The 24,797-nt window shown below is 40.9% G+C and overlaps 1 protein-coding gene across 9 annotated transcripts in view; it reads left to right on the forward strand.

Annotated features, from left to right (window-relative positions):
* The window catches only part of FAM13C (family with sequence similarity 13 member C), a 124,663-nt gene that overhangs the window by 86,902 nt on the left and 12,964 nt on the right, over positions 1-24,797 (forward strand). For all 9 annotated transcript variants that reach the window (XM_059055048.2, XM_067025617.1, XM_067025615.1 and 6 more), the window contains 4 exons: positions 12,317-12,527; positions 13,892-14,030; positions 18,925-19,006; positions 20,418-20,629. In XM_059055048.2, the coding sequence (XP_058911031.1) occupies positions 12,317-12,527; positions 13,892-14,030; positions 18,925-19,006; positions 20,418-20,629 (644 nt within the window). The remainder of the gene's footprint in view (positions 1-12,316; positions 12,528-13,891; positions 14,031-18,924; positions 19,007-20,417; positions 20,630-24,797) is intronic.

Below are 24,797 nucleotides of genomic sequence, written 5' to 3' on the forward strand. Positions count from 1 at the left end.
GGGACCTAAGGAGTTTCTTCATTTGGCAGAAGTATTGCCAAAGTGATAAGCATTTGAAAGAAGCTTTCACAGTTCAATTCATGGGATAGTGTGGTCTCATTGGCTTCCAAGACACACTCTTCTAGGAAGGCCCTGCATTTTCTAGTCCACGTGTCATTCAGAAGGGAGAAATTTATGCTCATATTAGATCAGCTGTTCTTAACTCAGGGCCTATGAATGGATATCTTGAGTGATCTTTGAACACCTGGAAACTATAGTTTTGTGTGTGTGCATAAATCCCTGATGATAGTGTGATTGCATAGATTAGCACAGATGTCATAAGTCTGTAAAAGATTACAGTAACTGAAAAAAATTTTTTTCTTTTAAAGTCTAGAATCTAGCCCTGGGCCTTAGCTGTCTATAAATATTGGATTAGTAATTGTTGATGTTAATATTTGGTATAAGAAGGACAAAATCCAACAAGAGATTTTTACAGGAATATCTGGATATAATATGCTACTAATTAACCATTCAAAGCAAACATTCAGAAATATAACTTGTGATTTAAGTAGGTTTCAACCTTACTTTCGACCTGATTTAAGGCATGACTTAAGTAAAGTTGTTTAACTTTTCTTTAAACATCAAGGTTAGATTTTTAATTTTTAAATTTATTTTAATTTTTATTTTTTGGGGCCGTGCCACACGGCTTACAGGATTTAGGTCCCCAACCATGGATTGAATCCAGGCCCTCGGCAGTGGAAGCACCAAGTTCCCAACTACTGGACCACCAGGGAAGTCCCTGAAGTTGTTTAACTTTTGCAGGGGGCATCTGAAATGCTGGTCTGAGCAAAGTACCATAGTCTCTATGTCTTGAGATCAAATATTGTGTTTTAACTTGAGTTTACAGGATACAAAGATTAGTCTCACCTAGTAAAATACCTGAGATGCTCCCTTGTTCTAGAAATCCAATTACAAACTGCACTTGCAGCAAGAGCAGATTTTATGGCACCCCGAAGGGACACTCTGTTCTAGAGAGTGTTCCTGAACCTTCCCTCACATCACAATTATCAGCAAGCTTTTGTACCTGGGGATTTTCAGTCCTCATCTCTAGACAGTCTAGGGTTGGAAGTCCTGGAATCTTTATATTTTGTAAACATTCTTGAGTATTGGGAGCCAGTATTTAAGTGGACAGTGTCTTGAATTAAGAGAGAAAGAAGGTCAGGTTCTCTTAGGTTTTCTTTGACTCAGTTTCATCAATGGAAAGAAGCTCACAGACCACATGGACTTATACCTTAGGGTCTGTGACCAGTTGGCTCAGTCCATTCACTTCAGGAGAAAGGTGCTCAAGCTAGAGCTCGAGATTGGCGGGATGGGGACAGGGACAGATCTGAGGGATGTAGAGGGCTTTAGAGAAAAGCGATACAGAAGGTACCAGCTGCAAGGCAGCTTTGGGACTGTACAGAGGGTAACCAACTGCCCCAGTTTTAGCACTAAAAATTCCACATGCTGGGAAGTCCTCAATTCCAGGCAATCCAGGACAGCTGGTCACCCTACCTGTAGGTTGCAAACTGCATAATGCGAGATGGAAACCCACATGATAGTGAGGCTCAAATTCCTCTAACTGAATCAGCAGCCCTCTCTTACAGCTGAAGCAAATGTTTCCACCAGACATTAGTAAGCATCCATTCTGGTGTTGTTGATGGGAAAATGGAATGAGGATCGTCTTTTCACCTGCTTGTCATTTTCAATGTACGTACAAGGACCATTTGACGTTGCTCCCCATGACTAAGCATAGTAACCACTGTTCTGTCTGAGCACAGGTGATGGAATTTTTAGCAAAAGCTGTCACTGGAGATAACTGAAGACTTACTACTGTAAGTAATAATTCTAAAGCAATACCTAATTAATTATTTTATTATAAAATCTTGACTTTCACATTGAACTTTTCATTTGGGTAAAAGCCTTGTTGCTAACGTTGATTGACAACACTAATGTAATATATCTAGGTACAGTCTATAATTATTCCCATAAAGCATACTGTACGGGCTGTAGGTCTCTTCCTAAGGTTGAAGTTGAAATGGGGCAGAGTTGAAGAGAGCCTGACCTTCTCTGTCGTATTTTAAGACACTGTCTACCTGACCAGATGTTCCCAGTTACTTGGCAGTGCTTATTAAATGTACAGATGTCTGGGCTCCCCACCCTAAGGTACAAAATTAAAATGTAAAGATGATGCCTGAAACTTTCCGTGTTTGAAAACTCCCCTTGATGATTCTGATGTTCAGGGAGATTCAGGAACACTTTGTAGAACTCAGTACCCTCCAAGGGCTCTGGTTTTGTTGCAGGTGCAGTTTATAATTGGGTTTCAAGAACAGGGAGCATCTCAGGTCTCCTACTCGGTGGGTCTGATCATCCACATAATGTCTCATCCTATCTGGCAGCAGCCCCAGACAGTCTCTTAAAGTCAGTAATTGGAGTCTACATTACCTCAGCGTCAGAAGTACCCAGACTCCGAATGTCTTTTAGAAACTTTATACATTGAGTTTGTGTATGTGTGTGTTATTTCTAAGTCCTTCTTGAACCTTTTTATGTTTTTAGTATGTAGCACTGGTTGCTTTAACTAGAAAATGGCTATCACTGTAGAAAGTAGTACTTCATCTTCTTGTCCTAAATTGGTTCCTTTAAAACAGTGGTCAGTGGTTTTCAACCTGGGTGTTTTTGTTTGTTTGTCTGTTTGTTGTTTTTGTTTTTTTGCCCCCTTCGGGACATTTGGCAAAATCTGGAGACATTATTTTCTTGTCACAGCTGGAGTGTGAGTGCTACTAGCATCTAGTGGGTAGAGTCCAGGGGTGCTGGTAAACACCCTGCAATGTACAAGACACCCCTTGCCCCAACACTGCTGTAACAAATTGTTATCTGGTCCAAAATGTCAAGAGTGCCAGAGTTTAGAAACCGTGCTTTAAAGGTCTTTAAATGAATAATATCAACCTTAGCTAACAATAACCTCTTCGTTTGCACCAGGCATTGTTGCATGCATTTTCTTACTTTATGGCCATAACCACCCTAGGAGGAAGGTGCCATTATTATCCCCAGATGAAAGATGAGGAAATGAATTTAGGGAGTTAATGTAACTTGTGGGCAGTCCCACAGTACTGAGTGGTGGGGGGTTGGGAGGAAAGGGGAGGAGTTGGGGGAGTTTCCTCAGTCAGACTCCGTGGTCTCAGTGTTTCACACGGTATCATTTGCCATCCTGTCTAAATGTTAAGTCCACATGATTCTAATATTCTGAAATTAAGCCCAAAGACAGCCTATGTGCCCTCTGTATAACTAATAGGTTTTAAAGTCATTTTAAACATCCATCCCTGACTTTGTTTTGTTAGACTGGAGGCATCTAGATTTGTACTTGATTAGCCTACTTCAGCCCCTCTGTTCTTATAGTCATTTCAGCTCCTCTGATCTTAACCACCTCGAGGCCCCTGTGCCTTTCTTGATGCGTATTTCCCTGACCTGCATAGTGTTTTCCAGATGGAGTCGAATAGTAGAATTTTGTTTGTCAATATGGGCATAGGTCCTATGCTTTTGCAAAATGATACTATTGGGGGAAGCTGGGCAAAGCGTACAAGGGCTCTATCTATTGTTTCTCACAACTACATGTGAAACTACAGTGATCTCAATAAAAGATGAATTAATACCTAAAAAATATGGGCAGCGGAAGTCTTTCATAAACTAGTTACAAAGTAATTATGCTTGTTGGGTGGCTTTCCATACTCTTCCTAGAAATGTACACTATCTTCTAGACCTTTTTGTCGTATCAATATAGTCTATAAGAGGTCCAAAAATCCTATTTCCCATAAAACTAATAGTCTAGTGCTTCTTATGTGTTACGTGTAGATGGCTTAATGTTGTCCAGCTGAAGAGCCTGCCGGCCCACAGTGAAGGTCATCTGCCACTCTGGAGCCGCCTCACAGTTTGTGAGCTTCTTCTGTGGTTGCTTTGCATTTTACTCTTTGAAAAATACTAACGTCATCCACAAACTCAGACTTGGGACTCTACTTCCACTTCAGTGTTATTTCTGAAATGTGAAATAAGGTTAATCCAGGATCCATCTGCAAGGATTAGTACTGACACATCTGTCATCAAGATACTAATTCAACTCTTTCTTTGGGGCATATTATTAAGGGAATTTTTTATCCGTTACAAAACATTTAGCCCAATCATCATTTGGTTTGGTTTTTAAATAACTCTTGGTATGAGCACCATGCCATAGACTTCTTGAAAGCCCAAATAAATTACATTCCTTGGCTCTACTTTGTTCAGAAACATAGCTCTTTGTAGAACTTGATGTGCTCATTGGGTGATCTTGGACAGGTTCTTTGACCTCTCTGCCACAGTTTCCTTTTCTTTAAAAAGGGAAAAATGATAGTATCTACTTTTTAGCGTTGTTGTGAGGATGACATAGCATAATACCTATCAAGGTCTTAACACATCACCTGTGGTAAATGCTCAATAAATGTCAGCCATCATTGTTTTAAAAGCTGGGCATTCAGAGCTTATATGTCTTTCCTCCAGTTGATAATGCTTGCGTTTGTCTTTAAATATCTATTCTATCATAATTGCTAATGACTTTCAAGGTGTGGAAATGACATTTAGTACTGTTTATTCCCTAGGTCCTCTCTAGAGTCCTGCATTTGATTGACATTACACTAGTTCTCTTAAGCAAAAGGTATTTATAACAGCGATAATCTACAATGCTGATGGTTGAATAACTACCTCTTATTAAAGGTGAAATTATATTTGTTACCATAAAATCTATCCTGTGCTAAACCCATGACATAACTTGGCTGGAAAAGATCTTTACTATTAATAATTTTTCTCTGATGCTTTTATCGCCATCTTCATAGTTTCTGAAAGAGGGAGCTTCACATTAACCCCTTGTTTTCCAAAGAAAGCATTTTAAAAAATGATTTCAAAATTCATAGATGACAGTATAATTCTCTGGTGCCATTTCTATAACTGCCTTAAAAGGAAGGAAAAAGTCAGTCCTGTGGCCTAAACCACCAGGTGATTATTAAAAATTTTTTTAAAAATTCAGTTGTTAAGACAGGCCAAGGACTGTGGTGTATGTATTGTCCTATTTGTCTTCGCCACACTTTTTACAAAGGATTCTGGGTATGAAGAGGCTCATCTGGCCAAGGACCTAATAGCTGTAAGTGGCATCTTGGACCAAGCCCAGGGCTCTGACTCCATAGCCCAGGCTTTTAACCAGTGGACTTACAGATGTGTTAGTTTTTTAATTAATAGATTTTATTTTTAAGAGGTTTTAGGTTTATAGAAAATCAAGCAAACAATACAGAGAGTTCTCATATGCCCCCTTTCCCCTGCACATAACTTCTTGTATATTACAGTCATTTAAAAACCTTTCTTTCTGGTTTTTCTTTCATGCTTATGAAGGAGAGTCTAGAAGTGATCAGACAGTTTGCTCAGTGTCTGACACTGCTCTGAACAGCCCCCAGGCCCAAAGTGGACAACCTCTTCTGACTCTTTCAGTAACCTAGAATTACACTTTTCCATGTCTCTATGTGGAACTGCGGGTCCCACTTTTTCTGATTAATTTTTCCTTACTGACATTGAATGAGCCTGTGAAGATACGCCCTGCCACAAAGGTTGGAATTTCTTTCCGTAGTCTTCCTGTTTGCTTTGTATATAAGTTCCCTTTTGCTTTTCAAAGCACGTCTGCTCGTAAATGAAAACCCTCTTTTGAAAATGGCTCTTGTTACCTTCCTAGCAGATTTTTCTCAGCTTTCCCACTGAGGTGATCAGTTGCACAGAAATCAACTAGAAGACATGGAAAGCTGTTTGGGCTGAAAAATGATCAGCATCCCGGCACCCAGCTTTCTCTGTGTACGGCAGGGTGCTTCTGAATCTTGGACACTATCATGGGTGATATTTGCTCTTTCTTCCCCTTCCCTACCCTCACAGCTCAGCTGAGCACTTGGCTCCACTTTTGTGACACAGGGAGGGGAAAAGATGTTTTCAGGGATGAGACACCATCGGCCATTTATTTCCCTTGGTTATTTCTCATTGGTTCTTCGACAGTGTGCATATAGGCAAAGAAGTTAAGTCTTGACTAATCAGAGGAAAGTGCAGACATTCATGCAGTCGCTCAGTAGATTTGTCTAGAAGATCATTTCTTCTTTTCTCCCCAAGTGGTGCCTTTGGTTTGGTGCTGTGTAGAAACTGCTTCCAAACATATGAATGATCTGCCTCATATGTGCTTCTCCAGAGCAATGCAAAGAATAGACTTCTTCCCTTTCCCCATACAACAGAGATCTGGCGACCTGACCCTGTCCTCAGTGTGGTTCACAGTACTGTAGCCCACAGCACGGTTCCGAGCTCTGGTAGAAGTCACTGCCGTCCAAGGACCTCAGTCTGCCTCGGGCTAGAAGTTAGCTTCCACTGCACAGTTCCCGAGAACGAACTCAGTCTTTGTCACCCTGCCGCGCCTGCCTTCTCACCCACCCTCACCATCGTGGTGTCTGTGTTTTTCTTCTTCTTCTTCCCCCACAGCTTTCCGGCTGATCTTTCTTACCCACTACCTTACCCACTTTGTCTTCCTCTGTCTCCATTCAATCTAGTGGTCTCTCCGCCCTCCTTTTCCCTTTGCTAAGCCAGTTTCCATGTGAAATGAAAGCATATTTAAGATAGTTATTGAATTTCATCTAGACACTTAAATTTATTGAATATCACTATAATACTGAAAATTTGGGTGAGTTCAAATCATTTACACCTCTCAAAAGGATACTGTGATCTTCCTTTGCTTGGGCCTCTGTTGATACTACCTTTTTTAAACTGGAGGTCATTTATTCCTTATTTCTACCATTGAGACAATGAAAATACTTAAAAAGAACTGCAAAAGTCTCTTATCAGAGCACATAGAAATTATTATTGGACTTCTAAAATAATCAGTGACAGTATATCCTGAAGATTTATGTATTTATGTATTTCTGTGATTTAAATGTTACGTTTACTTGGCAAAAAGTGTTGCGTATGTTAGATATAATAGCAGTGACTCAAGAAAACAATATTCCAAAATTGTCTTTCCATAATTCTCTAGGGAACAGGAATGATAGTATTAACTTTGCCTTAAGAACTACTCAAAAACCTAAAACCTGGATCTTTATTTACTGATGGAAATTTTTTTTTTTTTTTAATTTTTAATTTTGTTTTATTTATTTATTTTTTGCGTTACGCGGGCCTCTCACCGCTGTGGCCTCTTCCATCATGGAGCACAGGCTCCGGACGCGCAGGCTCAGCGGCCATGGCTCACGGGCCCAGCCGCTCCGCGGCATGTGGGATCTTCCCGGACCGGGGCACGAACCTGTGTCCCCTGCATCGGCCGGCGGACTCTCAACCACTGCGCCACCAGGGAAGCCCTAATTTACCTTTTAATTAAATTTTTAAAATTAAAGTATAGTTGATTTACATTTGAATCGCTTAAAAATTCACATTAGAAAAATGTTTTTTAAAATCTGACTGATTCATTTAACAGCTGTAATACAGCATCTGTTCCTGCCTGGGGTTGTAGCCAGATCAGAAGTGGGCTCTGGCCTTCACACCTGATGATAATGACTTCTCTAAGCTGTGGTCCCTATTGCTCAGTGAGTGACCTGCTAGAAATACTCTCTGGCCTCCAAGGTCAGAGATGTGGAGTCTTCTACCACAGGCATTGGTCAAACCCTCCCTGACTGGAGCTCACATAGTCATACCACCTTCCCTCCTGAAATTAAAACGAAGATCACATTACTCCCAGCCTCCGGTGGTTATTATGAAGATTAAATACTTGGCAAAAACTCTTATTACAAGCTTGAGGACATAGTGACTCACCGCATAAGTATTAGATATGATTATTATTCTTACTATTTATAAATAACTGGTAAGAGGTACAGTATGTTGAGGGGTGTGTTGGTTCTCATTTCCCACATTAACCCCATAAGGACTCCTAGTGGAGTTGGTGGTCAGTAAGAGAAGATAATATTCAACTTCCTTATGTTGATATTAATAATTGTTAAAATGATGGTTCTCATGGTTACCGATTTAGCAGTTTCTGCGTCTTATCTCAATGTTTCAACAAATATACTATGCAAAGGATGCATGGGTGAACATTGTTTTAATAGGAATTTATTTTAATGTGTATTAGTTGAAGAAATGTAACTAGCACATCAAATTTATGATTTCTTGGCCATTATTGCCTAAGATGAAGCTGAAACTTTGGAAAACTGTAGATTGAAATTAAGATTGTATTTAATATATAATCTTATATATATTATAAGGGGGGAGGGATAAATTAGGAATATGGGAGTAACATATACACACTACTATATATAAAATAGATAAATAACAAGGACCTACTGTATAGCATAGGGGACTATACTCAATATTTTGTAATAACCTGTATGGGAAAAGAATCTGAAAAAGGAAAACTGAATCACTGCTGTACACCTAAAACTAACACAACATTGTAAACCAACTATACTTCAATAAAAAAGAAATTAAAACAAAGAAATTAAGATTATATATATAAACACATATATATACACATAACATACATATATACATATATATTAAAAATAGGTTTATGCGGATATGGCAAAAATTTGTAGGGGATACAGTTTTCCTATTTCATCCTCCCTTAGTCTTGAGAGGCAGGGAGAGGCCTCCCTTAGTCTTATTCTCCCCGTTTTACAGATGAAGAAACTGGGGTTTAAAAAGCCCCATTTTTTCTCAAGTGCCTCTTAACAGATGGTGGACCTGGGATTCAAATTCACAATCTTTGTTCTCTCTTGTTCTCCCGTGGGGTTGTTTCTCACTTCTCTTCCGAGGAATGCATTTTTTTTCCCCAAATTTTTATATTAACTTTTATTGGTTTTTTTCTTCCTATACAATTAAGACATTCATTACAGAAATTGTAGAAAATATAAAGAAGGATAAAAGAAAAATAATTTTTTTTTGTGGTAAGAACACTTAACATGAGATGTACATTCATAACTTTTTATGTGTATAATACAATACTGTTAACTAAAGGCATGAGGTTGTACAAGAGATCTCCTTTGACTTTGCTGTCACAGCCCTGTCAGGTGGTCCAAACAAGGACACAGAGAGAGGTCAGTGAACTTGCTGGAGCCCCACAAGAAAGTATGAGCACCGCCCCCCCCCCCCCCCCCCCAGCTGAGCCCTGGCTCCCAGGCCCTCCCTCTAAAGCATAGTGCATCACAGCATGGGCTCTGGCACGTTGTGCCTTTCTTTGGAAGAAAAAGCAGTGTGCTCCCAGGGTCCCATCAGAAGCCACCCGAGTTTAATATTGCCATAAGCTTCTCCCTGTTGGGGAGCAGGGTCTGTAAGTGGTGGCCTGGGCTTTGTTCCCAGGATGGCAGCAACACTCGTTGGCTCTGAATCCACCCTGGTCTCTTCTGAGCAAAGAGCTCAATAATCCTGTCTACACAAATGCGCACACATAGGCATGCGCCCACTGATTTAATTAAGCCACTTCTCGACTCAAATGGTTAGTTTAGACAAAGAGCTCAGGCATTATCAGATTACCAGGTTGTTTTATTCTTTTAACATTTTTATTGGAGTATAATTGCTTTACAATGGTGTGTTAGTTTCTGCTGTATAACAAAGTGAATCAGCTATACGTATACATATATCCCCATATCCCCTCCCTCTTGCGTCTCCCTCCCACCCTCCCTATCCCACCCCTCTAGGTGGTCACAAAGCACCAAGCTGATATCCTGTGCTATGCGGCTGCTTCCCACTAGCTGTGTGTTTTACGTTTGGTAGTGTATATATGTCCATTCCACTCTCTCACTTCGTCCCAGCTTACCCTTCCCCCTCCCCGTGTCCTCAAGTCCATTCTCTACGTCTGCGTCTTTATTCCTGTCCTGGCCCTATGTTCTTCAGAACTTTTTTTTTTTTTAGATTCCATATATATGTGTTAGCATATGGTATTTGTTTTTCTCTTTCTGACTTACTTCACTCTGTATGACAGACTCCAGGTCCATCCACCTCACTACAAATAACTCAATTTCATTTCTTTTTATGACTGAGTAATACTCCATTGTATATATGTGCCACATCTTCTTTATCCATTCATCTGTCAATGGACACTTAGGTTGACTGTCACTTTTCAACTGGTCACTTTGGGATCTTTCGGGCTCACTGCTTCCTTTAGTGGTGAATTGGGGGGAAGAAAGGTCAGGATGTTAGTTAGGCAGCACTGGTTTTTTGAGTGCCCACAAAAAACAGTTGCCATGTAAATGGAGGTTTCCAGTTACGATTGCAATGGTGTTCATAGTGGCCTGTGATTCTGTGAAGTCATATCTTAGGTCTCTGTGGGTTTCAGAAGCTAAGCTCTTACATCCATGTTAGTCATATGACTAGGAACCCAAGTGTCCCCATTTTGTCATTATAAGACAGCACCAAGAGACTCCTTTTAGTTTTGACCCTGGCACCACAGATGAGCTGAAGAGAAGGCCTCCAGTCTTTACAGTTTCAACAAAAATATGCTGGTCAGGTGCATGCCAAAAATCTTTTTCTTCCCCATCATTATTACCAAAAGATGCTGCCCAGGAAAGGGTAACATGAATAAAATGCATTTCTTCTTAGAGTCTAATGGTTTAAGAAAAGGGTTTGGTGAGGGACTCAGACGCTTCCTGGTGGGTGTTGAAGGTCATTGTTAGTATATGCTGTCGTTTACTGGTTAGTAACTATCATTCGTGTTTCTTCTTAGGGCTCCCGCCAAATGGCAGTGTTTTCTGGCTAAATTATTCTTAGCCAGGGTGTTGCCTGTGGCGAGCTGTGTCAGGCACACCAGCACACTTGCCTGTGGGCCTGGGCTTTGGCATTCATCTGGCTCCAGCTTTCCCCAGTCCTCACCCCATCCGCTTCTGACCAGCCTCAGCCGCTGACAGAGATGCTGTCGATCGGCTTCAAAGGCCCGATGGGAGACACTTTCCACCCTCCCAGTCTACAGCGCAGAAGGGGAGAAGCCAACTGAAGACACACAAGGACCTAATCGGAACTTTGATGTTACGCAAAGGAAATTGCATTTCAAGCTCTAGAGAGCTCGAGCCACTCTAAACCTGATTAAGATTCATCCAGTACCAAATTGTGATAAATGTTATTTTGGAAAAGTGGATTGTCAGTATTTTCAGATTCACTTATTCACCCAGAAAATCTGTTTTTTCCTCTTTCTTTAGGGTAGTCAGAATAAGAGAAAGCCTTGGGTTGTCCTCGCTTGTTTGCTGGGCAAAATTGAGAAGGTTTTGGCTGCTCCTTGAGTAGCTCTGTACAGTACGCCAGGATGGAGAGACTCTCACTCCGGCCACCGTGGCTCAGAGTCCTGATGTTCCTCCTTCCCCGCCCTCACCTCTGTAGCACAGGGCTGCCCACTTTCTGGACTGACCTGGTTGGGGAGCCAGTGAGCTCGTTTAAAAGGAGAACGATCACAGTGAGAATTCAGGCAGACAGCTGCCAAGCTGGGGAGAGGGTTTAGAACAGGTTTTGTTCTTGGTTTTTGTTTTTGTCCTAAATAAAATGCTACATAAAATTTTGGAGAAGAAATAGAATCATTCCTAACTCCACCATGCTTTGTAGTTGCTATGTAGCTTCTTTGATCTTTTAGTGCATTTATTTGTAGACATAAATGTATGCTGCTTATATCAAATGGAATCATTACTGTTCTGTGTTGAAATGTATGGTTTTCATTTAGTATATTCAGAACATCATTCCATATTCCATATTGATGTTGATTTCTCCATCATTTTTAATGAGTGCTGAGTAATTTTCTAGCTGGGGACTCCTCGCCCCTCTCTTCCTCCTTTGTTTTCTCTTCTCTTTTTCTCCCTACCCCTTCCTCTCCCTTCCTTCACTTGCAATTCTGTTATAACTATTCTCCCTCATAATCTATCATCTTTTTCTCCAGTTCCATGTAATTGTTTTCTCTTTTTTCACTCTAACATGTTGTTATATACTCTCTGACATATGCAGATAATATGAAATAAAGAGAGGATTTTTGTAGTTTTGGACCATGCTGACTTCTGTAACTCAGACCGAAACAATCTGTGTTTCTATCTTTTGGTGTGTGTTGGCTTTGTAATATTTTCTGTCCAGATTCTGTGAGAACGAACATGACAGAATTTTGAAAGGCTTTCATATCCCCAGAAGGAAGAAATGACAAAGAGGCAAGACATTATAATGAATGTTGATAATCTTTGTTTAAGAACATGACAGTCTCAAGCCCTCTGTCACTTCTAAGTCTCGATGATTTATCTTGTTTCCTCAGACCCTGCGCCAGTGCACAAAGATGTGCCCAGTGGAGCGGACGGTGCACCAGAAGACCTCCAGTCTGTTGAGACTAGCAGGCTGCTCTATCACATCACTGATGGTGACAACCCACTTCTGTCACCACGATGCTCCATCTTTAGCCAAAGCCAGAGATTCAACTTAGACCCTGAATCAGCCCCTTCTCCACCCAGCACTCAGCAGTTTATGATGTAAGAAAACCTTGTTTTGTTCTTGTCTTCATTTCATGCAGCTTTAAAAAATACTATTTACAATACAACCCAATACTTTTATAAATTCAGTGAAGTGTGTGTCCAAAATAGAACAAACATGCCTACCCAAAGCAACTGCAAGCCCTGAACAATAAATGGCAAAAAAATCAGAGTACTTTCTAGTGAAGAATGCTGTTTCAGGCCTTCCTGAATCAGGAGGAGATGGTCTCAAGACACAGACTGCCCTACGGCGCACATGTCTGAACATTTTTGGTGAAATGACCAGAATCCTAAGAAAGTCTATGTACATGCAAGTACCAGGAATTCTTGATGAGCTCATAAGTATTCTTTGCATGTCCGGCAGTGGCCTCGATGGATGGATTGTAGCTTTGCTTGTGAGTTGTACATCTCAATTTCTTCTTAGATTCTAGAAAAGTGGTAGCTTACAATAGCTCCCCCAGACAAAAAAAGTGTGAAACTGTGTTCTTTTTTTTTTTTTTTTTTTTGAAGTTTCATAAGTAGTTTTGATGCATAGCTAAAATGAGTCTCCCTTGACCAAAAAATACGTGCAGGGAATTCCTAGTTTCTCCTTAATAACTCCTGCTGTTACTCATGAGTTTATCTAGACCAGGGTCCATGGACTGTCTACTGGTGGACTTGAGGGATTTAGTGCATTATTACTATTGTAAAGTGTGTCAGGTGAGAAGGTGAACGTGTTTTCTGGAGAGGGGGTGCATTCCTTTCATTAGATTCACAAAGGCTCTGTTATTTAAAGAAGAGTTAACTACTCATCTAAATCTTCCTTGAAATTGTTTTTAGGTGGGGCTCATGCAACTTATTGAGGATAACGGTACGATAGGGCTCTCTCACTAGTCTGAAATTGGTATCCTCCAAGCTTTAGGAAATACATTTCCTAGACTAATATTCTGACATTTGTAGACAAAAGTCCCTGATGCATTTGCCCATAATGGAGTTCTGTGATCAGGGATCTCCAGTAATGAGCAGATGCTACCATAGTAGACTCAGCAAATAATGAACTGGCCTCTGGACTTCTCTGATAATCTAGGAAGCTTGGTTTGTAGACCAGCAGCAGTGTTTACTGGAAGACCATTTAAAAAAAATTTATATCTTAAAAAAACCTTTTTATTGGAGTATAGTTGATTTATAATGTTGTATTAGTATGTGCTATACAGCAAAGTGAATCAGTTTTACATATATCCACTTTTTCACATTCTTTTTCTCATATAGGCCATTACAAAGTATTGAGTAGAGTTCCCTGTGCTATACAGTAGGTCCTTATTAGTTACCTCTTTTCTATATAGTACTGTTTTTGATGATTCTTTCCCTCTCTGGAATCATTGCAGGCCCCGAAGTTCTTCACGGTGCAGCTGTGGTGATGGCAAAGAGCCACAGACCATTACCCAGCTCACCAAGCACATCCAGAGCCTCAAGCGGAAAATTCGGAAATTTGAAGAAAAATTTGAACAAGAAAAGAAATACCGGGTAAGGACCCTGTGGTTTGAAATGAGTGGATTGTGTCAGAAATGCATGGGCTTTTCTGTCCTTCCTTCCTGAGTACATCTCTGTGCCAGGGGACAACTCAGTTTCCATTGGCCAACCCAGGACCTATCACCTATCATAAATTGAGTTTCCATCCTGGGTCTGTCTTGTTCTCACATGCTGTTAGCTGATCTCTGCTAAGATAATTCCTAGTAGCAAATTACAACTCTTATTTCTAAACTGATTTGATTATTGATCTCTCCTTTTTTTTTTCTGAGGAACCTTCCTATCATTAGTGTTCCTAGGACTAAAATTTGGAAAGCTTTTGAATTTTGGTCTTATTTTTTCTTTAGCCTTTTCTCATTTGCATTTGAGAAGAACCTATTAAGGACTCAAAGGACAGAATCTCTCATTGTGGAACTGAATGAGGGAGAGTTGTCTTTGACAATAAAGTACTTTCTGGTTGATGGGTGAGGACCTATCAAGTGACATCTATTCAGGCCACTCTTAAGAACAAACCCTGATTCCATCCTTTCCTGTCAGAGACACCAGCCTTCTTGCTGGTGCTGCAGTGTTACAATCGTGAACCTTTCCTTTTCTTACTTAAGAAACAATAGAGTCAGAGGTAAGTGTCCTGATGGCCAATACTAGTTTTATTTATTGTCTCTACTGGTGACTGTGGCATAGAGAAGAATCATATCCATGTAGAATTGCACAAAGATACTGGGTCTTTGGCAGAGGGTCCAGAGCAGCTTGTTATTAAAATAAATGAGACCAGGGAAGGTCTCAAACATCTTAAAATATTTAAAGGCTCAGTAAGCTCTTGGTCCAGAGGCAATCTGCAGGTCCCTGTAGTGTGGGTAAGTTCTGGGGAGGGAGGTGAGTGTACGTAATACTCCAGCCTCCTGTTCTTCCTGTGCTGTGTTTCCCACAGTGACTTCAAATTCACTAAAAGAGGGGTTTTAAGGAGGGAGTTTTAGCTTTGTTAAAAATGGAAAAAATAATCAGATTGGCTTTCAAGACCACCTTAAGGTGTTGACGATTCTTCTCTTCCTTGAGGTCAGGCAGTCACAACTACTTATTGTCTTTTCTAGAGCAGGAGGGTGCCCTACACATTTTGAGTACAGGCCTTTATTTTACAGATAAGGAGAAGGAGGCCCAGCAAAGACTTAAAACCTTCTTAAGGTGGCTGTGTTCTAGCAGCTCAGGATTGGGGTGGTTAAAGATGAGTAGTTTTTGCAATGGAGAAGTACGAGTAAAATTCATTAAGTGTCCACTGAAAGTTGAAAGCTCCAGATAGCCTGAGAGAAGCTGATTTTCCGTACTTGCTGCTGGAGTTTTATTGGATCTGTGATGCCCTCATATTGGAATCTGTAGAGAAACAATTAGGGGCTCCATCTCCAGGGCCTATTAATATTTCTTACTTGGCAGTTCTTGAATCAGACTGATCTGGATTTGAATCCGCACGGCCACTTAGGAACTCTGTGACTTTGGACTTGTTACTTTATCTTTCTGAGTCTCAGTTTGTCCATCTGTAAAGTGGAGTTAATATTAGTAGTGACTTCTTAAGTTTGTGAGTACTAAATGAGGGAGTGCATATATAAGGCTTTTTACAGTTTGGGCACAAAGGAAGTAAGTGGTCTTAGATATTATTAACTTTTTAGTCTGTTTGAGTGATATTTGAATAGGCTATCCCATGGCAACCTCTGCCTTGTCAAAAAAATAAAGGAAAATTATAGACATTAATTTTCCATTGGATTTTTCTACCTGCAGCTGCAGACTCTGGATTACTTTTCTCCACTATAACAGCCACCCAGCAGCTGAGTATTTTAGAAGAGAATTTATCCTGGCACCTCCTGCCTTTGTCTGGAGAAGCTTTAGGGCCAGAGTAGACACATGCCCACACACTTAAACATGCCGATGGATGAATTTGGGAGCAGTAAAGGAAGAAGGCTTCATTGGTCACTGCTTCTGTGTGTATTAAAGTCTTTGAAGTAATCAGAACCTTCCACGTCTCAGGAAGCAGGACTTCCCCTCACCCTTCCTGTCTGGGTGCCAGGCTGTGGTTAGAGGTTTGACATGTTAATGGGCTTTGATTGTTTGCTGTGTGTATGGCTTTCCTTCCTGGCGGCCTGATGGGGGTGGGGGTGGGGGCGTTAATAGCACCCACTGCTAATTTTTGAATCCAAGCTCCTGCTGGGCCTCCATGCTAGTCTGATGCCCTGGTATAATATACATCTTTCCTTCTCTGTTGCATGTAACCATTTCACTTCATATCCAGAACTGTATTTATTCCCTACAATTGATTTTACATTAACTGTTGTTAGACTCATGGACTTAGAAAAGACTGTTTCAGCCAGATGTTCACTTTCAGTAGAATTAGAGAATGTTAGAATTAGAAGGGATCAGTTAGTCTTATCTTATTTGACCATTGAAGAAACTGAGGCCCAGAGAAGGGAAGTAACTTCTCCAGGTCCATACAGCAAAGAATTGATGTAGCCAAGACAGCAACGTAGGTCCTTTCATTCCTGATCCATAAATCTTTCTAAAGTGTCTTTTGAATCATCTTTGGCAGACCACGAAACTGGTCCAGTAGTACCCTCAGTTATGTGACTCATGAGCTCCATTTTAATTACACTGAACAAAATCTACACTGTGTAATTTTTGGGTGTATGGCCCTTGGGGCCTATTAAACTGAAATAGTTCAGACGTTAGAAGGCTTGAAGATCCACAGCTTGTATATAAAAACTTTCCATATGATCTGAGAGCTGCCATCCTTGTGGGCTTCATTTAACATCTTTTGAAAGCTCACCCAAGAGCAGGGAAATACAAAATTCATTTCAGAAAATGATTTCAGGCTTTAAAATATTTTGTCAGAAAATTCAGCCTTAAATTTCTGTTAAGTCCTGTTTGCAGTAGTGAAAGCTTCTTTGATGGTCATTGGCTTAGGGTCTTAGGTTTTCATTTTTGTTTTTAACAGTGTTTCAGAAGATTGCATTAACTGTGTGGAACACATCCAGTGAAAACTATGTGTTCCAGAGAACAAGATGTGTTTTCAGATCAGAGTGAAGAATTCTGTGAGGATTTTGAGAAATCACGTGTAAAACATTGACTGTTCATATAACCAGACTGTTACCTAAAGCCAAAGTACTAAACGTTATATCAGGGAAATAGTACAGTGCATCATTCTAGCAGACCACGGGTAGGACCAGGCACGGCAGTTTGGAGGTGTGCCCTCTGTGTCACTGTCCATGGTCCTGAAACGAGGGTTTCCCTACTGGAAACCAGAGTGTCCCTTCTGGGCTCCCTTAGGGGAAAAATCACTGTCATTTTCCCTCAGTGTGTTTTTTTCCATCTTGATTTTAAACTGTATGGTTTTTACATCACTATAGAAGTGACAGAACCATGTCTTGTGTTTCACAATTAAAACATCTATTCCCATGTACATTTGATGATCCTCTTACACAAGCACTGTTTTTTCCTTCAAACTTGAACACACTCCTCTCCCTATGTCTCTCTCCCACCAACATCTTGCTGATGTTATATGGATTTAATGGATTCTTAAACATAGCAGAGCCACCTGACTTGTCACTAACATTGTACACGTTTCTGGCTACTATAACAGCGTTTGTTTTGTGATGTCTTCTTGAGCATGCTTATATAGCTCTTTGTATATCCCCAATTCATAGTAACCACTAATCTTCCTGAGCCTCCGTTTAAGTTACCAGGGTGGCCTCAACTTGTTTAAGAAAATTTCCTACTGACCTGTGGGGCTGGAGGCTAGGTATGTTTGGCTATTCTTCTCTCCCAGTTTCTCTTTCTGTAGAAAATTTACTTTTAGGCTCTGAAAAGAAATCCAGAAATTAAGGTGAATGATTTGTATGAACAGAGTCATATCCTTCTAAAAGTAAAACTATATTCTTATTGCCACATCCAAGTGCGATTAGCTACTAGGTAGGACATACATACCCCTACGTGTATGTTTGTTAGTGAAGACTTATTCACCATTCCTTTGAAGGTCTGGTAGTAACACTACTACTACTACTGCTATCATCTCTGCCAGTAATAATAACAATAATAATATTTTTAGTTCTAGCTAACACCTCTATAGTGTTTAGCATGTGCCTGGAACTCTTTTCAGTGTTTTACGTATATTCACTAATTCATCCCTCACAGCAACCCTATGAGGGAGATGCTATTATAATCCTCATTTGGTAGATGAAACTGAGGCATGGAGAGGCTAAATAATTTGCCCAAGTCCATACTCATATAGTTAATTTTTACTTTAATGCTAGCCCAGTAGAATAGTGAGACTGTAAACAGTGAGAGCAGTTGAAATCTGGGTATCCCCCTTAAAAAATGCCTTCTCAGACTGTTGTCAGGTTTTAGAGATCCTGGGGTCTTGGGGGAAATGACTGATAGGAGCTAAAGCTTCCAGTTTCTTAGTGTTCCCCAGGCAGGTTTTGGTCATAAGTCATGAGCAGAGGCAAGGGAGGAAGCGCTGGTTTGTATCAGTAGAGCCATCTACGTTGATACAAAGAATGAACTGGCAATGGGGTGTCGGGTATGGGTAGCCCACAAGGTGATTGAGGGTTAGACTGTAGCGGGCGCTGACATAGTTAGGACTACGTAAAAAATGCTGGGTGGCCAAGTGTGTTTAGAAACAGCGTCCATGGCAAGGATGAAAGAGTGGAGGAGGTCAAGAATGTTCACTGTTTTTCAGAGGCAACTCCATCAACTGGAGGTATCACGCCTGAATCTCTCTCCCAGCTTTATATGTTCCTGAACTACCTTCATGTGCCTTAGCTGTTTAAAATTTTGTTTTTCCTTTTCTCTCTTTCTTCTCTCCCTCCCTCCCTTTACCTCCTTCCATCCCCATTTTTCCCTCCCTTTGCAGCCTTCATATGGTGACAAGACATCTAATCCTGAAGTCCTGAAATGGATGAATGATTTGGCTAAAGGTCGTAAACAGCTCAAAGGTAAATGCCAGCAAGGGTCTCCTTTCTCAGGAAGGAAGCAGATAAAATCGTGATAATGTGCTCCAAGGAGTTCTTGATTCTCTTCCACCTGTGCCCTCTTTAACCTTGTCTCCTGCCTAGATCAGAGGCCCCATCTTGAAATAAAGGGTGCTGGGTCCCCTTCATTGTTTGATCCCGTTTAATACATCTCCTTATAAAGAGACTGAGGAGAGCTCCAGACTCCCAGGTGGAATGATTCACTTCAGTGCCAGGAACATTTCAACATGTGGAGTATTCATTTCTCTGGGTTATTGGTTTCTTGGATGTTAGAAACAGAAGAGGCCTGAGCAATTAATTTCCCACGCACCCCATTGCACAGATGAGGACATTTATGTCCAGAGAGGGGAAGGTGACATAGCTGGGAGGTGGTGACCTAGGAGTAAAACTTGGTTCGCCTCCCTCCTAATCCAGTATTATTCTTTCTCTGTCTCTCTGGAGGTGGTGATGTGAGTATTAATTAACTCTAAAATCTATCTTAAGGGATGATGGTTATTTACCAATAAACATTTATTTTCTTCCTCTCTCTACACTTTTTATTTCAATACTTAAGAGACATGGGAGTTTTTCCAGATTTCTAGAAGGATGGTGATAAAGAACTGAAAGGAATATTAATTCAGTGGTATTGAAGTGTAGTGATGTAGCAGGTTTATAGTATATGCGGTGTTTAAGCACTGTGCCAGAGCCTAACTAAAAAACAAACATGAAACAGAGAAGATGAGCTATGTACGTAATTGAGAAATCAATATAAATGGCCTCATTCAAGCGAGCAGTCCCCTAGCATATTCTGAAATCTAAATTCTTGGTAAGTCCCAGGTGGCCTTTTTATTTTTAATTACATAGGTTTATATAAAGTCACATTGCAATAATGGTGATTTCTGGATTTTAAATACTGGCATTAGACAAAATTGTGAAATCTGTCAAGTTGGGGCTGGCATTCCCGTGTCCCCTTCCCCACCCCTCCTATGTATCCTCAGATGTCTACACTGTGTAATACCTTCCAGAAGTACTTGCATTTATGCAGGGGCTCTTAATGGCTGCACAACTTTCAAAACCCAAGTAAATGAATCTTTGCGTATAGAATTTCAGGTGTCATGATAGATAACAGGTGAAAACTTTGGGGCCAGGTACCACTGGTCTTTCTCCAGGAATCCTTCTCGGAAATCTAGACCACTGAGTTACTCCCACGGATGATCCTCCACCTCCATGAGATCCCAGCCTCAAGAGCCCTCTATTTTCACATCTGGGGAACCATCATCGGCACTGTTCATTTCCACTCACTTGGCATCAGGGAAGGAATTCCTGAAAGGCTCTCTGCTCTTATTAGGGCTATTGAGTCCTCCTTGCTCCTGGTAACTCATGGCATTTCTCTTAGAACTAAAGCTGAAGCTGTCAGAAGAACAAGGGAGTGCTCCCAAAGGCCCACCTAGAAATCCATCCTGTGAGCAACCCGCAGTCCCTGGAGAGAATGGGAAGCCGGAAGCTGTGGGCCCCGAGCCAGGCTCCTCTGGAGAGGAGACTCCAGATGCTGTGTTGACATGCGTGAAGGAGAAGAGAGAGCAGCTTCCTTCTCAGGAGGTTTCTAAGGTACCTCGCCAACATTCACAGAGCCCCACCACTCCACATGGTGCCACTGAGATCATGATTTTGACCAGTTTGTAAGAGCACTTTGGTACCATATAAATATCTTTAGGAGACTGGCTCTGAACTTCCAGTCAGGTGAGCTCCTAGTGGGTTATTAGCTAGGACCTAGGGCATTGCTATTCTGGAGGTTACAGTGTCGCATGCTGATGGGAGACGCATGGTAGACACTAGGGCATTGCATATTCCTTTCTCCCCAACTTCCCCAGATACGTTAGCAAATGAACCTGAGACTAGGATTACAATCTCATTTTACTGTATGTTTTATTAAGAAATAATAAAGCAGGGCTGAGGTATAAATAGCAAGGAAAGTGGTTTAGTATTTTGTATGATAAGAATAGAGACGTAGGGTTTCTTGAGGAATGCTAGGTGAGATGTCTAAAGACTTCAGCTTAGACATCTTGGGTGTTTTTGTTGTTTTGTTTTTTGCGGTACGCGGGCCTCTCACTGTTGTGGCCTCTCCTGTTGCGGAGCCCAGGCTCCGGACACGCAGGCTCAGTGGCCATGACTCACGGGCCCAGCCGCTCCGCGGCACGTGGGATCCTCCCGGACCAGGGCACGAACCTGTGTCCGCTGCATCGGCAGGCGGACTTTCAACCACTGCACCACCAGGGAAGCCCAGACATCTTGGTTTTGAAATCTTTGTGAGATACCCAGATAGAGTTGTCAATTATGCATTTGGATATGGGTGCCTGGAGCTCAAAGAAAAGATTATATTTCACAAAAATGATGATGAAAGCAATTAGTATTTAGTATTTACCTGGTTAATCCCTCCTCCTGCATATCTATGCTTACATTTTACTTACGTCAAGGAACCTTCCTGTAGTCCTTCCTGTCTGAACTCTGAGTGATGTGGTTGCCTTTCATTTCTTGAATAATCTGTAGCTACCTTAACATAGCTCTAACTATGCTCTGTGCCATTTTCTGTCTCTCATTATAGTACTTGAAACTTCTTAAGTAGAGTTCACACTGTTTATTGTTCATGATCCTCAGTGTCTGTACAAAGTAAGTGTTGAATAAATGTTGGCAGAGCGAATGGATAAATGAAAGAACAATCTAGCATGTTTGACTTTGAAATGAAGTCTTCTTGAGGAGAATGCTGGCTTCACCTATTCTATTGTACATTATCTAGTCTTGATCATAAGGTGGCAACATTTACCAAATCCCAAAAGGCTTACCATATGCCCCTGGACTAGTCCTTTACATTGGTACATGTGACCTACAAGTAGAAATGGGCCCTTGGCTATCTCTGTCTTTAAGAAATACCTTTAAACTTAAAAATAACCAATATATGTTGTGACTAGTGGTTTTCAATCCACTCAGCCAACCTGTCCCTTCCTCCCACCCCCAAATATTCTGGACTTTGTGATAATCAGTGGAGAAGTGGATAACTAACTTTCTCTCTCTCTCTCTCTCTCTCTCTCTCTCTCTCTCTCTCTCTCTCTGTGTGTGTGTGTGTGTGTGTGTGTGTGTGTGTATAAACACATAAACACACACAGTCAGGCACATCTGTGGTTTTCCATCCTTCAGTGCTTCTTATGGTCTTTCCTGGATTTTATAGTTACTTTGACCACATCTATAAAAGCAGCTTGGTCAACACCCAAGTCCTAATTCTGTGTTCTGCTCAGTTCACTAAGGAGTGAGGGATGAGTTGGGACTGGTATAATAAATTTAGAGCAGGACTCAGTCCTTGAACAAGACACTTTCTAATCATACACACTTGGCAAGTGAACTAATTCTCTGATATTCAACTTCCTCATCTATCAAATACAGATAATACCTATTTATATAATTATTGTGACAATAAAAGGAGATGCCTGGTGACCAGTGGGTAATCATTCATTTGCAAAAAGATTTGAGTGCCTACTGTGTGTTGTGAACTATGATCCATGCTGGATATAAAAAATAAACAAGATAGAGAAGTGATGTGAGTTACCACCTTCACGGAGCTCATGTTTTTCTGGGCGTTGGGATACAACAAGAAATAACTCAATAGACAAAATCATTAAAATTTTTTATAAGTACTGTGCAAAGAAACAAATGATATGATAGAAAATAATGAGTATGGATGGTTTCTATTTTATATAGGGTGATTAGGAAGGCCAATAAGATGACATTTAATGCGGAAGAATCAGCAGGCCAAGAGAGCAGCAAAGAGCATTTTAGACGGAACTGCAAGTATGAAGGCCTTTGAAGGAAGAGCTTGTTTGTAGTTGGAGTTCTCACGTCTGAGGGCTGGAGCACAGGATGGCATGTGATGAGGTCAGAAAAGATAGATCAGGGCACGTAACACAGGACCTTTTAGGCCACTGAAAGTATTGGGAAGCTGCTGAATGGTTGTAAGAGCGAAAGTGACATGGTGTGATTTACACTTAAAGATCTTTTTGATTGCTGTATGGAGAATTAATCATAGGGGAGAAGAGTGGAAAAGGGAAGATGAAATGGGTGGCTTGGACTAGTATGGTAGCCTTGGAGATGGAAAGAAGTTGACACATTCAAAGTATATTTTGGATATAGAATCCAAAGGATGTGCTGAATCATTGGATGGTAGGGAGTGAAGGAAAGGAAGATGGGTCCATTTACTGAGATGGGGAAAAACTACAGGAGGAGAGATTGAGGGTGAGAGTGAAAACTCAGGAGGTCTGTTTTGGACATGTTTGTTTTAAGATCTTTCAGAAATAGGGTGACCGACCCTCCCAGGTTTCCCTAGACTTTCTGACTTTAGCACTGAAAATTCCATGGCCCACCAAAAGCCTCAGTCCTGGGAAAACTGGGATGGTCGATCACCCTACTGATGTATTCAAGTCAAATAAAAACATGTAAATGAAAATCTGAAGGTCAGAGAAAAACTCTGACTTCTTTAGAAGTCATCTTTATTTAAACGGCAATTTATTTGTTATTTTAAAAGAAGTAGCCGTTAAACTGTTTAGTGTCAGAAGTCCCTTCAAGTAAACCTATCTTTGCAGTAGGCTAAAGTGAGGCCCTTTAAATAGAGAGCATCTGCAGTAGAACATGTATGTCTCAATATCTAAAGCTGCAGAATTGTTCCTGGGAGAGCTTAACACAGCAGACCATGAAGTGGCTAGGCAGGTATTAGGTGGTTCCTAAGGGGGAGTCCAGAAGCCACAGAAGAAGCAAAGGGAGGATTAAAAATTTCCACAGTAGTATTATTCCTGGCTCCTCAGTGAGCTTATTCACATTTGAGATTATCTCATTAGGTCCCAATTCTTTAAACTCAAATTGATGGATGATTTTCATCTGGAGTCTTTGCTCTACTGCTTAAAATGCATTAAATATTAAGCTTCCAAGATGAAGTTATTTCTTTTCTAGAGAGACCTTCATTATGACTCCTCTTGAAATTTTTGCATTTGGTGTTTAGTCAGAGCTCATACTAAAGCTGATAAACCCTACAGCATTGCCTTGTCAGTTCAGATACTGCTACCGAGTAATCTTCTTCCTGCATCATCTATGGATGATTTTTGGAGATAATCACTTTTTGGTCACAGGGCATCCGTTGAACACTGGAAATGAATGAATCAACCCTAGGTCTGATTGTGGTGCTTATTTATGTCCTTTTCTTTTGAAAATCCTGACTTGGTACTGGCATATATCCCCTTTTTATTGTCCTTTCCAAGAACTGTAGGTGGAGTCAGGTGCACAGCACAAATTACCAGCTGGATGAGTAATGGCAGTTACTTCTTCTGGCCTTTCATTAACTGCAGCATCTTTGAGGAGAAAAGCAGATTTTTTTTAACATCTTTATTGGAATATAATTGCTTTACAATGGTGTGTTAGTTTCTGCTCTGTAACAAAGTGAATCAGCTATACGTATACATATATCCCCATATTCCCTCCCTCTTGCGTCTCCCTCCCACCCTCCCTATCCCACCCTTCTAGGTGGTCACAAAGCACCGAGCTAATCTCCCTATGCTATGCAGCTGCTTCCCACTAGCTATCTATTTTACAATTTGGTAGTATATATAAGTCAATGCCACTCTCACTTCATCCCAGCTTACCCTTCCCCCTCCCCGTGTCCTCAGGTCCATTCTCTATGTCTGCGTCTTTATTCCTGTCCTGCCCCTAGGTTCTTCAGAATGATTTGTTTGTTTTTAGA

Source organism: Kogia breviceps, chromosome 2 (assembly GCF_026419965.1).
Source record: "Kogia breviceps isolate mKogBre1 chromosome 2, mKogBre1 haplotype 1, whole genome shotgun sequence".
NCBI lineage: Eukaryota > Metazoa > Chordata > Mammalia > Artiodactyla > Physeteridae > Kogia > Kogia breviceps.